Source organism: Saccopteryx leptura, chromosome 3, assembly GCF_036850995.1.
Source record: "Saccopteryx leptura isolate mSacLep1 chromosome 3, mSacLep1_pri_phased_curated, whole genome shotgun sequence".
NCBI lineage: Eukaryota > Metazoa > Chordata > Mammalia > Chiroptera > Emballonuridae > Saccopteryx > Saccopteryx leptura.
The window spans coordinates 94,334,782-94,348,946 of NC_089505.1; the positions used below are offsets into that span (position 1 = coordinate 94,334,782).

The 14,165-nt window shown below is 53.0% G+C and overlaps 1 protein-coding gene across 3 annotated transcripts in view; it reads right to left on the reverse strand.

The window, feature by feature from the left end:
- ZBTB17 (zinc finger and BTB domain containing 17) overlaps positions 1–14,165 on the reverse strand; it is a 31,553-nt gene that overhangs the window by 6,373 nt on the left and 11,015 nt on the right. For 2 of the 3 annotated variants that reach the window (XR_010750193.1, XM_066375169.1), the window contains exons 3-4: positions 1,752–1,958; positions 413–601 (exon numbers count right to left, since the gene is read on the reverse strand). Coding sequence is in view for 2 of the 3 variants with exons in the window: in XM_066375169.1 (XP_066231266.1) it covers positions 413–601; positions 1,752–1,956 (394 nt within the window). In the remaining variant the exon portion in view is untranslated. Of the gene's footprint in view, positions 1–412; positions 602–1,016; positions 1,084–1,751; positions 1,959–14,165 lie in introns of those variants that run through there. The other variant, XM_066375170.1, reaches the window with a different exon arrangement.

The window sequence follows — 14,165 nt, forward strand, 5'->3', positions numbered from 1 at the left end:
GTATCAGTGCAGATCAGAGGTCAGTGCTAAGGAGAGCAGGGTTCTCTGAAAATGTACTGCAGGGGACCAGGCCCAAAGCATAGGTCAGGGGGCTTCTCTGGAACACTGAGGGAAACAGGAGGGCACGGGAGAAGAGTGCAGGAGAGCAAACCATGTGCCAAGGCCTTGGACCAGGCCCAGCACCCAGCTCTTGGCAGCAAAGCACAAGGGAAACTGGTAGGAGGTGGGGAAGAGGCAGGAAAGGCCCCTCTGAGGCCGTTCTCAGACTTGACTGCAGCTGACCCTTACCAGCACCCCATGACGCAGGCGAGGCCTACAGAGGAAACTGAGACCCAGAGAGGTAACACAGAGAGTCAGAGGCAGGGCCCACATCAAAAGCCACCTGCTCAGGAAAGCCTGTCAACGATCTTACCTTCCATGGCCAAAGCCTCCGTACTCTCCCCAGGGCTGGTGGCCGGCTCAGCAAGTGACTTGAGGGCATGGCAGGCTGTGATGACATCCTGCATTTGCAGGAAGCTGGCCACGGCCAGCACATCGTCCACGTTCTCAGAGCTCAGGCTCAGCTTGGCCGTGTACATAAACTCCAGCACCTGCCCCAGGCCTGCCAAGGACACAGACAGCCATCACGGACGCATCTCATGGCCTAGCACCAGCAGCCTGCCCAGCCGCTCCCCTCAGCGGCCAGATCCAGGATTTGTCAAAAGCAAGGTGGCAGGCCACCATCTCCCCATCTCCTGTGCTGGCAGAGAGGCGGGCAGCTGGGGGATTCTCAGCCCAGACAACAGCATCCAAACAGAGGGGCAGCCACAGAGGGCAGAGGGTGTGAATGCACACCCTACACAGAAAAGAGAGGTGTGGATACTCGCCCTTCATGGAGGACAGAGGGTGTGAACACTTACCCTACACAGAATGTAGAGGTATAACTGTTTGCCCTAAATGGAGGACAGAGGGTGGAAAAGCCCACCCTGCCCAGAGAACAGAGGGTTAAATGGAGGACAGAGGGTGTGAACACCTGCCTTGCACAGAGGACAGAAGGTGTGAACGCCTGCTCTGCACAGAAGATAGAAGGTGTGAACACCTGCCCTGCATGAAGGACAGACGGAGTAAATGCCCACCCTGGACACTCTCTACCCAGCCACTGCCCTGCACTGCCAGAAGACACACCAAATGGAGTGTGTCAGCACAGGCTCTCATCAGGGCTCTGCCACAAACTCTCTCTGACCTCCAGGCCAGTCCCCTGAGCTCTCTGGGTCTCAGTTTCCACATCTATAAAATGGGGGACATGACCTTGCCCTGACCATCTCATAGCATGTCACACCATTCTGTGTTGGGAGCCTGAACCTTAGGACCAGTTCCCTCCTCAATCTCAAGGCCTTCCTGACCCCCTCCCAGCCCCCACCCTTACCATCCTCGTCATGGTTAGCATTGGAAAGGGGTTCAGGACTCAGAGCCCACCCACTGTCTGTCCTTCCTGATGAGCTGTCCTGTGTTGACTCTGGCCTGAGCTCATTGCTGAACCCTTCCTGCCAGCTGTCCCCTCACCACCCGCTCCCAGTCAGAAGACCCCCAAACGTGGCAGGAACTTGGTACCCACACACTCTTGGGTCCTGGGTGGGAGGCCTGGTACACCCCACAGCCTGAAGGTGCTGCTCCCAGGAGGGCAGGGGCTGGGTCAGGAGGGCCTGGCGGAGCACAGGGCCAGCCAGAGCTTCTGGCCCTCAACAAGCTTGGCCCTGGACCCGACGGGGTACCTGCCGCGTTACTGATGTCCAAGTGCACCACATCCTTCTGGTCCACGAAGAGCATCTTGAAGTACTCACTGCAGGCCGCCAGCACTGCTTTATGGGCCTTAAAATCCACACCGTCCACCACAAAAGTGCAGTCACACAAAAGCCCCAGCTGCCGCTGCTGGTTCAGCTGCTCCAGGACGTGCTGGCTGTGCTGGGGGAAATCCATGGCTGGGGAGAGCCAAGGGACCTCGTGTTAGCAGGGAGAGGTCGCCAGGCAGCCTCGGCACCGCCCCCAAACTCCCAGGTTAGAAATGCGGGGACAGGGAGAATCTGAACAAGTCCACGAAGGGCAGACAGCCTGCAAACCCTCTACAGGCCAAAACCAGCCAGTGGCTCCCTAGGTTCCTGGGTTTACTGGCCATGAAAGTTCCAAAACCCAAAATGCATTGGGGGACCAAGAAACAGCCACCTTTGTGTCCTTCCAGGTAACAAAAGACAAACAGAAAACACTGATTACTATCAGCATTTCAAAACAAAAAACAAACCAAAAAAAACACTTTCAGCTTAACATTTTTTTACAAAAAGAATGAATGACATAATCTTAGAATAAAGGACTGAGCTTTCACTTGGATACATTTGGCTTCATGAAACCCTTTCCACTTTGTTCTGAGTTTTCTCGTTCTGTCACGCGAGGTGACATATGCGTCTAGGAAGGCAGACGCTCCATCACCCAGTTTCCTGCTGTGCCCACAGGGCTCTGTGCAGGTTCCCTCGGGGCCAGTCTCGCATTCATGGGCTCAGGGACTACATTAAGTTGGGGTGTCCTCTGTTTCCAGAGACCTCCCCAGGCTGTCCCTGAAGAAAGAATGAACTCTGATCCTGACACCAAAAGCTGCAGGTTTGGTCACTGTTTCTCTGTCAAAGGTCTCACTTAATGCTTGGAAAACCCACAACTGTCTCAAGTAAAAATGCTCAGAAAAATTCCATCACCCAGTGCCGAGTGATTCCGAACCGCACAAGCCATTACTAAACAAGTCCCTAAGACTGCTCTCCTCTCCCCTCAACAACACATGTCAGTCTCAAGATCAGCATTTTCTGGGGGAAATGACCAGGTCCTCCTTTAGAGAAAGAACCGATGTCAAACTAAAGGTCAATGCCCACTTCTGGGGCCACATGACAGAGATCCAACAGGGTCAGGCGGTCATATTCTGACCAGAATCTGAGAAGTGCCAGTGGCTTCTCTTCCAGCTCCTTCAGAACCTCTTCTAGGGCTGGTCTGCTCAGAGCTACCCTGTCTGTTTCTGGACCGGACAGAGGAACACTTTGGGGCTCCCAGCCCCCAGGTTTCAGCAGCCCGTCGCTGGCTCTCGCTGTTCCCGTTACATCAGCCTGTTGGGGGTGAGTCACCGTGCTGCAGGCCTGGAGCTGCAGTGACCATGTATGGCTGTCTGGCTGGCTGTGATGAGCCACCATGAAAGCCACACCCCGCCCTTCGCACATGGCTTACCCAGCACAGATCAGTTTTGAGGAAGGAGAAGCCAGCCCACCCACCACATGATGTCTGGAAACTTTTCAAACGCAGGGCTATGTATTTGCTGAGCTGGGGGAAGTCACCTAGCAGGTGGACAGGGCTCCATCAAGTAAGGGGGAACGTGGCAGTAGCAACAGGCCACGTGTCACAGGGTGCCAGCCTCTGAGCGGTGAGTTCTGAGTTGCCGCTGCGGGGGACCTGGAAACACCCTTTCCCTCCCTCCGACATCCCCAGGACTGTCCTTTGGTCCCAGCCTCCACCTACAAGCTCAGACAGAGGCACAGCTTCTTGGGTCCCTCAGTAATATCGTGGTGCCCGTGGCTAGAGCTCCTAAGCATAAGCAGGGGAGAGCCAGAGCCGGCCCCGGAGTCAGAGGTCTGAGGCGGCTGGCCCTCCGTGCCTGCCGACCTACCAGCTCCAGAGCCAAACCAGCCCGCAGCAGCACAAGGCCACCACTGACATGGGCAGCCTTCTCCAGGTCTTCCCCCCTGAAAAAAGCAAGTTCCCATCTGCGGCCTCCAGGGCTGAGGAGGGAATTCCGGCTGCTTGGTTCCTGAGCAGGGGAAGACTACAACCAAGAGGTTTTTTGGAGACGTGGAACAGAACCAACGCCCAGGCCGCCTGCGATCAGGTAGGCCTACGGTCTGAAGGGCGTGCACACCAGGCACGGGGTTGACGGAACCAAAGGCAGGAGGGAAGGAGGGCCTGGGCCAAATCATTCCCAGGCTGTCTTCTCACTGTAGTGGAAAAAGCCACACGAGCATGTGTGTGGGGGTGGCCGAGTCCCAGTCCCCTGTCACCCTCTAAGTCCTTAGGAGCCCCGAGTGTAATGCCTCCTGAGCGCAGCAAGGGAGGAATCAGCTGGCCCACAAGGGCCACATCCTCAACCCGCATCAGAGTGAGCACTTGCAAGTCAGTTCCCTCCTGGCAGTGGGCCTGGCCCCCTCACTGTTCCCAGGACCAGCCTGGACACTGAGCTGGGAGGAAGCATCTCCCAGGCTCAGAAACAACTAGAGCGTCTGTGGAACCCTGCCCCCAGGCAGAGCTGTTCCCAGCCCAGCTGAGCTGCTGTCTGCAGAACCCTCCAGCCAGAAAGCCATTTGCTGGGAGACAAACATGAGAAAGCTTCCTGGCCAACAGGGTGAAGGGGCCTGCCAGCTCCAAGGTCAGGTGATTAGGTGGCCTTGCCCAGGACCCAAGGCTGCCACAGCCTTCATGCTGCCCCTCGCCAGCGCTTCCAGGCAAGGGCAGCAAAGCATAGTTCTCCTGGAGGGGACACATGGTTGGAGTGGGGTGGGGGGCTCTCATTTTCAGAGGCCTTGGAGGAAGGCTGGCAAAGGTCCCTGGGAGAGAGTGGGTGGTGGCCCAGCACCTCCAACCCCAACCGCCCCCATGCAAAGGAGAGCAGCTGTGTGCCATGAGTAATGTTTGCCACCCAATGCAAACCACACTCTTCCGATGTGAGATGCCCGCCCACAGCTGGCCGCTCCCCAAATGTGGGTGTTGGAGGAGAAAACTGGAGGTCCCTGAATACCTCTGAGGCAGCCTGCAAAACCGTTCCAACAGAGAAGTGCTCCTGAGAGCATCTGTTCTGGCAGCATCGAAAAAAAAAAGGGAGAGAAAAAGGGAGCGGATACAGGGAAGGAGGAAGAAGCACAGGGGAAGGAGAGGGACAAAAAGAAACAAAGGAAGAACAAGAAGCCGGGCCTATAGTGAAGCAGCACTTAGAACATATGCTCGGGAGCCCAATCCTGAGATCGGCCCCCCAGGGGTGTGAGCGCAGCCCACGGGGGGGGGGGGCTTGCAAGCTCTAGATCAGGGGTCCCCAAACTATGGCGTGCAGGCTGCATGCAGCCCCCTGAGGCCATTTATCCGGCCTCCACTGCACTTCCGGAAGGGGCACCTCTTTCATTGGTGGTCAGTGAGAGGAGCATAGTTCCCATTGAAATACTGGTCAGTTTGCTGATTTAAATTTACTTGTTCTTTATTTTAAATATTGTATTTGTTCCCGTTTTTTTACTTTAAAATAAGATATGTGCAGTGTGCATAGGGATTTGTTCAGTTTTTTTTTATAGTCCGGCCCTCCAATGGTCTAAGGGACAGTGAACTGGCCCCCTGTGTAAAAAGTTTGGGGACCCTTGCTCTAGATGGTGTCACCACAGAGGTGCTGTCGGTGTCGCTGTGGGTTCTGTAACTATGGGCACGGGCAGGTGACGCTCAGAAGCCCCCAGGCGGTCTTCCACCTCACACCAGCTGCCTGCCCGCTGACCACCTCACATAGCCCCTTACCACCCCAGGAAGATGTGCTGGACAGGCAAGGGGCCAACCGGCCTGGGCCTTTCCTCAGAAGGGCTGAGCTAGAATTAGGCAGTGCCCCACCTCTGAACCTATGCGAAATGCTCTCGAATGATTGCAGCAAAGGAGACACCAACTGTCCCGTTTCTTCTTTTACAATCTACAGTGACTAGAAGCCACCAGGATCTGGCCAAGATAAGAGGGAGGGGTCCAGGAAAACGATGCACCTGCCAGGACCACACCGTGGGCCTTGTGGTCGCATGGGCAGGGAGGTAGGAGCTGCCTGTCCTGAGGGCACACGGTGAGGGGACTTTAAACACCATAATGAGAAAGAGCCAGCTTCTCATGACCCATGTGCTATGCCCACCAGACCGTCACTCAGGCATCCCTCCCTCCACAGTTCACCTGCGTGAAGGGTGATACATGTCTTAGTTCCAGCTACTCCGAGACTCTAAAAACTCAGAACTACAGAAAACACAAGCGGAACAGGCCACACAGCCCACTGAACCCAGAGTCCGCATGTCCAATGCAGAAAGTTAAAGCCTCAAACCAGCACACGAGGCAGGCCTGACCTTCCCAGAGTCCTGGCTGCAGCGTGCACCTTCCCCACACCGCCAGCGGCTCACTTGTCCCCGTGATTAATGGGACAGACCTCAGTGTCAGGGCTGGAACACTCTCCTGGTGACCAATAGCCTGGCTGGACACAGCCCACGCCTGCCTCACAAGGGACTCACTTGGGATCGACAAAGTGAGGGGCCTGGGGTCCCTGCAGTAGGATTCAAACAGGCACAACGAAGCCCCGCAGACATGAATGGCAGGGGCACCAGTCTCCGAGGCTAGCCGCCAACAGCATCTCCCGTCCGTCAGTGCCGATGGCACCGGCTATGTGTGGGCTTCCAACCGAATCCGAGCAGCCCTGTGACGACTCTGACCCACAGGACGCAGTGACAGAGCCAGTTCTAGGCCCGGCCCGAGACAGGTCTGGAAGACTGCTTTGCTCTCCTGGAACCCAGGCGCCCTGCTTTAGGGATGTCCAGGCCCTCCTGTTGGAGAGAGGGGACAGGCAGAGGGGCCCCGGAGGAGACACCAACGAGCAGAGACCACAGGAAGCAGAACTGAGATGCCCCTGTGGACAGTGCCCAGGGTCCGGGAGAAGATGCTCTCGGATTTCAGCCCAGCCACCAGCTGAATGCTGTCACATGAATGACCTCAACGCCTCGCGGAACAAAACACCTGCCCAGTCAACCTGCGAAATGGGGAGGAATAATAAACGGATGATGGTTTAAGCCACTAAGTCTTGAGGTGGTTTGCTGACAGCAAGAGAGAACTGATACAAAGGGTAAACTGGAAAGAAAAAAGAGTAACAAAAAAGCTCAGGATAACGGTTCTTTCTGGATGGGGGGGAGGCAATCAGAATACTGGGAATGTTCTATAATACGTATGTCATACTTGGATTTACCTAATTATTTAAACTAAATGTGTACATTCAAAATAACTTTATAGGGGGGACAATTTAACAAATTTAACTAAATTTTTAATAAGAAAAAAGTGAGTACAGTGCCACACCCAATCCATGCAAAACCAGGTCATTTGCAAAGGTGCTCACGGCCGCCCTCACCAGGGCTGGGTGAGGCCCAGGCCTCAGGTTTCAGCGGAGTTGAACGAGCCACACAGGCTCAGAGGAGTGGGGTTTGGAGGGGGCATCTCGTTTGTCCTGCAGTTCCCAAACATCTGTCAACATACTGCTGACAAAAGAAACGGTACTCCTTGGGTCAAAAAGTCCATTCTGCTCAATTCAACAAAACCTGAATCCTAGACTCCCCAGTAACGATAAAGTAACATTTATAGTCTCTTCAACATGCTAAGCAGCATGGTCCCAGGCACGGCACAGCCCAATCACCCAAAAACTAAGAACATAGCTACTCAGGGCACAAATTCCACACTGCTGCTTCCAAGATTTGGGGATTTGAGGGGCCATTCGGTACCGTTGGGACAGCAGAGCCTCGAGGCTGGGCAGGGGGTCCCAGGTCCCACCACCTGCCACACTAGCAGGTGCTCACCAGCTCGGCTTCCTGTCTCTGGGAGCGCCTGAGATCCTGCTCCCGGAATATGTCATTAGTTTGGCTCAAATAAACTCTTATACAAGTTAAAAACAAAAACAAAATAAAAGCTTCTCCTCTGGCAAAATGGGGCCAATGAGGCCACTTCCCATATTGGTCACAGGATTAAATTAGGTAACAACACAAGCCAAGAGCCTGAGCCTGTACAGTGCCTGAAACATGGTGAGCACTTAACAACCTACCATTACCAGGAAGCAGAGATGCAGACTATGGTGTTTTCTGCGTTTTTTTTTTTTAGGCCAGACCATGTCAGACAGTTTCAACATCTTTTATGCCGGGCACCTCGCTCGGGTGCTCTCAATAGCTATTTGGTGACTTGACCTTGTTAAGAAGTTGTAATCATAACCCATTATTCCTTCTAAGTGCAATCTGGAAAAATCCCAGAGCCCAATCAACATTCTGAGAGGGAGAGAATGAAGGGTGGGGCGCTGGGCAAGAAGCATCCAGAGCGGATTTTCTCCGTCGGGGAAGCACTTTGTATTGAACAACTGTTCTGTTAAACCCCAAGGGGGCTCCGGGGTGAGGGCTGGAGCGCCTGCCCAGAGCTCTAAGTGGGTCCACAGAGCCCTGCTCCATCTCAGAGTCAAATGGGCACTTGTCAAACATGCAGTATTTATTACTCAGGTTATTAGCAAGCACTCAACGGCAAGGCAGTTTCCAAACTGCCACAGAGAGGGACGCATGAAGCCAGGGAATAAATGGTCTACGACAAGGAGATGCTGATCTTGACAAACAGCCGTCCCCGGCCCCCAGAACACGCTGTGCCCACCGTGGGTCTGGACATGACACAGCCATCTCATGTCCAGGGGTCTTGTGTAACCTGAAGCGTGTGAGAGGGAACACCACTTGGCTTCCAGTTGCTCAGAGTTCTTGATTTTCTAGAAATACAAGTGGCTCCTGTATACAGCTTAGCACACAGGAACTCAGGCCAAGGAAATGGAAGTTCACAGCCTGGCAAATATGAAACCTACCTACCCCACCCCATCACCCACTCTGCCCAGCCCATCCCTTTTCAGTGCGACGTGGCAGAGAGGCAAATACCAACAAAAGCAGCCCTCTGGCACCTTCCTTCCTGATCAGAAAACACAGGTCTATTAAACTTACGTTTCCCAAACTTTTAAAATAAATTTCCCCTTGAGCTAAACATACAAACCTGATGTAGCCCTTCCCAATGGTCTCAAATTCTGACTTTGTCTTCTACTGGATAGTAGCCCCCACCTTTAAAGTCACTGCTGGCCCTGGCCACTTGGCTCAGTGGTAGAACATTGGCCCAGTGTGTGGATGTCCCAGGTTCAATCCCCCAGTCAGGGCACACAGGAGAAGTGACCATCTGCTTCTCTATCCCTCCTCCTCCCCCTTCTCTCTCTCTTTCTTCTCCTTCCACAGCCATAGCTCAATTGGTTTGAGCACATTGGCCCCAGGCACTGAGGATGGCTCCATGGAGCCTCTCAGGTACTAAAAATAGCTCCATTGCAAGCATGGCCCTAGATAGGCAGAGCATCGGCTCCAGATGGCGGTTGCCAGATGGACCTTGGTCAGGGTGTATGCGGGAGTCTGTCTCTCTACCTCCCCTCCTCTCACTTGGAAAAGAAGAAAAAAAAAGTCACTGCTACCTTCCATATATAATCATACTGACCAAGATTTGGTAGTATTTTCTTTACTGAAGCTTGTGTGATGAAAAAAAAATTTGTTTTTTTTTTAATCTAGAAAAACTTTTAAATATAAAATTCTCTAGAAAGATTTTTAAATATAAAATTAAATTGTGATATTGATTTCACTTTTCAAATTGTACAACTTCCACTATCTCTAAGATCTTAGCCACACTACTGAAGAGGGAGCGGGCATCCCCTTCCCCGCCCCCGACGGGCCCCGCTGCCCTGGCAATGTGGCTGAGTGGGGAGGCTGGCGGCCCTGGAGCGGGTGTGGTCCTGATCCCAGCGCGTCCAGGCCAGTTTAGAATCCATTAGGCCAATACTAGCACTGGAGACTCAAAGGTGTGACACGGGGTAAATTAAAGCCCTTGCCACCAGGAAGACAAAATCCAAACATGGGGGACTTGTGTGGAGTCTGATCACTCTCCCGACATCCTCCCAAACCTGCCTCAATACTCCCCGAGGGTGGCAGCACACCGACGCAGTCTGAAATCACGTGGGCAGGTCGCCTGTCCCCCCCTACCTCGTCCCACTGCCTGGTGGGACTACTTACTTCTTCCTTACAGCTGTTTATAGCACCTGCCCCATGACCAGCTCTCAAAACGGGTATAAATCAAGCTCAGGAACAGGCCTCAGTGAGTATGATTACTCAAGGTCTAAATATCCTGTGGACCCTTATGAAATAATTGCATTTTTGGTACTTATTAACTGAAAAAATGACAGACAGTAACCACTGTGAAAAGTGAATTCCATTCTATCAATTACAACAGCATCTGTATTTATTTGAAAAACAATTCTTTGTACAAGAAGGAGAAATCTCCCCCAGGATATGGAAAACCCGTGGTGCGACAGGGCTGCACAATTACTCACAACGACTACATCCCCTCTAGGGGTCCTCAGCCCTTCAGTTAGGAAACAGGTACAGAGAAAAGACTACAGAACGCCACAAACATTTAGGGAGTGCTTCAGCTGTGCTTGTCTTAGGTATTGAATTAGAGCTCTGAGCCCAGCAGAGAAGACAGGTAATAACTGAGCCATGCCACTGTAAGTCCAGGGACCATTACAGACATAAGGAAGAGCAAGTGCAAAGGCCCAGAGACAGGCCTAGCCTTGGCGAAGAGGCCAGCATGCCCTCAGAGGAGGGAACGAGTGGGAGGAGGTTGCCTGAAGTTTGCAGCCGTAGTGCGAAGATCGCTGGGGTCTCAGAGGCAAGTCAAGCTTTGGGGTTTCTTCTTTTTTTCTTTATTCTTCTTCTTCTTCTTCTTCTTCTTCTTCTTTTTTTAGAGAGAGAGAGACAGGAAGGGAGAGGGATGAGAAGTGTCAACTCATAGTTGTGGCACCTTAGTTGTTCATTGATTGCTTTTCATGTGTCTTGACCAGGGGACTCCAGACGAGCCAGTGACACCTTGTTCAAGCCAGTGACCTTGGGCTTCAAGTTAGTGACCTTGGGATCATGCAGATGAGCCCACGCTCAAACCAGCGACCTCGGGGTTATAAACCTGGAATCTCAGTGTCCCACGTCAACACTCTATCCACTGTGCCACCTCCTGGTCAGGCTGGAGTTTCTTCTTCATGCGCTGGGACACGCCAGGAGAGCGGAGAGCAGAGCATGCACGTGACTGCATGGGGGCTAGAGTGGGCCCAGGAATGCAGAGAGAAGCAAGAGATGGAGGGGCCTCCACCAAGGCGGGAGCAAGAAAGGTGTCCGACGAGGGTCATGTCCTGCCACAGCCACACCTCTAGCTGGTCAAGTAGATGTGGGTGATAGGAGTCAAGGATGACACAACCATTTTTTGCCTGAAAAACTGGCCTAGTGGTGGTGTCACTCATTGAGGTGAGGACTGCCTGGTGGGGGAAGAGCTTCCGTGGGGTGAAAGTGACAGTTCTGTTTCGGCCAATCACAGCTGAGCTGTCTGCAGCCAAGGAGGGAACCGAACCCACAGCTGGAACGGGCCCCCACGGGAGGGCACACTGGATGAAGAAGGGGGACCACAGGACTCCAGTCTGAGAAACATGCATCGGAAGCCTGGCTCCCATCTTACCAGGGTGGCCTCTTGCAGCTCCTCTGACTTCTGGACTGCTCACCCATTAACTAGGAAAACCACCATGTAAACAACGAGTGTGAGGATTAAAGAGGAGAAATATCAGGAAAAAAGGCAAAAGAAGAAGAAAAATAACAGGAAGTATTGCACAAATACTGGCAAAAATGTAACTGCACATAACTTCTCCAACACAAGTCAGTGACTAACACACAGTTAAACAAAAACGGGAACAAGTAAGTGAACACAGAACAGGCTGCCCCAGGTGAGCATGGTGCGTCTCCCACAGTGCGGCACTCAGAGCCCCGGAGGCAGCCTGCCGGACCAGAGGAGCCACCGCCTGTTCCAATGGGGACTTCGGTCCCATCAAGCTTCACATTTCTGCTCTCAGAGCTTCGCTAGTGTACGGCTCAGGGCACAAGCTGGCCAAGAACCGCCCCCTCGGGTTAAACAGGAACAGATCCAGGGATCGAATCTTTGTATGTGGTGTGCTGAGGGGTACTGTAGCGAACATGTACTTCAAAGTCAAGTGCACCCCCAAAACTCAAAAACACTGGTACGTAAAGACACATGCAGTCCCATGTTCACTGCAGCATTGTTCACAGTGGCCAAGACATGGAAACAACCAAAAAGCCCTTTAACAGATGATCTGATAAAGATATGGTACATATATACTATGGAATACTACTCAGCCATAAGAAATGATGACATCGGAACATTTACAACAACATGGATGGACCTTGATAACATTATACTGAGTGAAGTAAGTAAATCAGAAAAAACTAAGAATTGTATGATTCCATACATAGGTGGGACACAAAAAAGAGACTCAGGGACATGGACAAGAGTGTGTATGGTGGTTACCAGGGGAGGGGGAAGGGGGAGGGGAGGAGCACAAAGAAAACCAGATAGAAGGTGATGGAAGACAATTTGACTTTGGGTGATGGGTATGCAACATAATCAAATGTCAAAATAACCTGGAGATGTTTTCTCTGAATCTATGTACCCTAATTAATCAATGTTACCCCTTTAAAATTAATTTAAAAAAAAGAAGTCAAGTGCAGAGCGCTACCTAGTACAGGTGCCCTGCTGGGGGCTGGCAACGCCACGGGGAGTAAGGCCAGGCCTGTCTGAGGGCCCACCTACCCTCAAGGACCATTCAACAGGGAGGATGACGCAGACTCCCCACTGCCTTCTGACGAGTACTGAAAGGGTGTCGCCCCCGGGGCATATGGTGCCCAGCTTCACTTAAAGACACAGGATCAGGCCCTGGCCGGTTGGCTCAGCGGTAGAGCGTCGGCCTAGCGTGCGGAGGACCCGGGTTCGATTCCCGGCCAGGGCACACAGGAGAAGCGCCCATTTGCTTCTCCACCCCTCCGCCGCGCTTTCCTCTCTGTCTCTCTCTTCCCCTCCCGCAGCCAAGGCTCCATTGGAGCAAAGATGGCCCGGGCGCTGGGGATGGCTCTGTGGCCTCTGCCTCAGGCGCTAGAGTGGCTCTGGTCGCAACATGGCGAAGCCCAGGATGGGCAGAGCATCGCCCCCTGGTGGGCAGAGCGTAGCCCCTGGTGGGCGTGCCGGGTAGGATCCCGGTCAGGCGCATGCGGGAGTCTGTCTGACTGTCTCTCCCTGTTTCCAGCTTCAGAAAAATGAAAAAAAAAAAAAAAGACACAGGATCAGCTCTGGCCAGTTGGCTCAGCAGTAGAACATCAACCCGGCGTGTGGAAATCCTGGGTTCAATTCCTGGTCAGGGCACATAGGAGAAACTACCACCTGCTCCTCCACCTCTCCCTCTCTACCTTCTCTGTCTCTTCCCCTCCTGTAGCCATGGCTCAATTAATTTGAGCATGTTGGCTCTGGGCACTGAGGATGGCTCCCTGGAGCCTCCACCTCAGGTGCTAAAAATAGGTCGCTTGCAAGCAGTCCCAGATAGACAAAGCAGTGGCCCCAGATGAGGGTTGTGGTGGATCCTGGTTGGGGGACATGCAAGAGTCTATCTCCCCTCTTTTCATCTGGAAAAGAAGAAATGAAAAAAAAAAAAAGACACAGGACCAGAGGCAAGAAGGACAGCCGGACAAATAAATATTCTTGTCAAGGACAGCCAGGTAGATGGTGTAGGTCAGTGGTTCTCAACCTGTGGGTTGCGACCCCAGTGGGGGTCGAACAACCAAAACACAGGGGTCGCCTAAAGCCATCGGGAAAATACATATTTATTATACAATACATTTTTAAATAAAATATGTATTTCCGATGGCTTTAGGCGACCCCTGTGTTTTGGTCGTTCGACCCCTGCCAGGGTCGTGACCCACAGGTTGAGAACCGCTGGTGTAGGTGCATGACAAAGAATGGTATGCATGCATGGAGGACAGGACGGACGGAGGGGACAGCACATGTCAGTATCACAGGGTAACACGCAAGTGGAGAAAGTGTGGGAAATGCAGCCGGAGGACAGGCAGGTGGCGGGCAGGCAGGGCCAAGACTGCCATGCCAGGACTCAGCCTTCACCCTCAGCGGTCGCGAGCCAGGCCCAGGGTGAGCGAAAGATGGCCAGGGTTAGGCTCGCCCTTCTGGTCATGCTGGCTGCATGAGTAAGGAGAACAGGCCGAAAAGGGGAGCTCAGAAGCAGAAAAACACCTTAGAAGTCCCATAGCACTGGACCCTAGGGATGTAAAAAATGGGACAATGTCACCCCCCGCTGGCACCGGGAGGGTGTAGCTGGTGCCCAGAATCCAGCACTCACAGATCTTTCTGAGCAGCCTATGCAAGTGGCCCTCCCACTCAATATTATGACATCCTCTGAA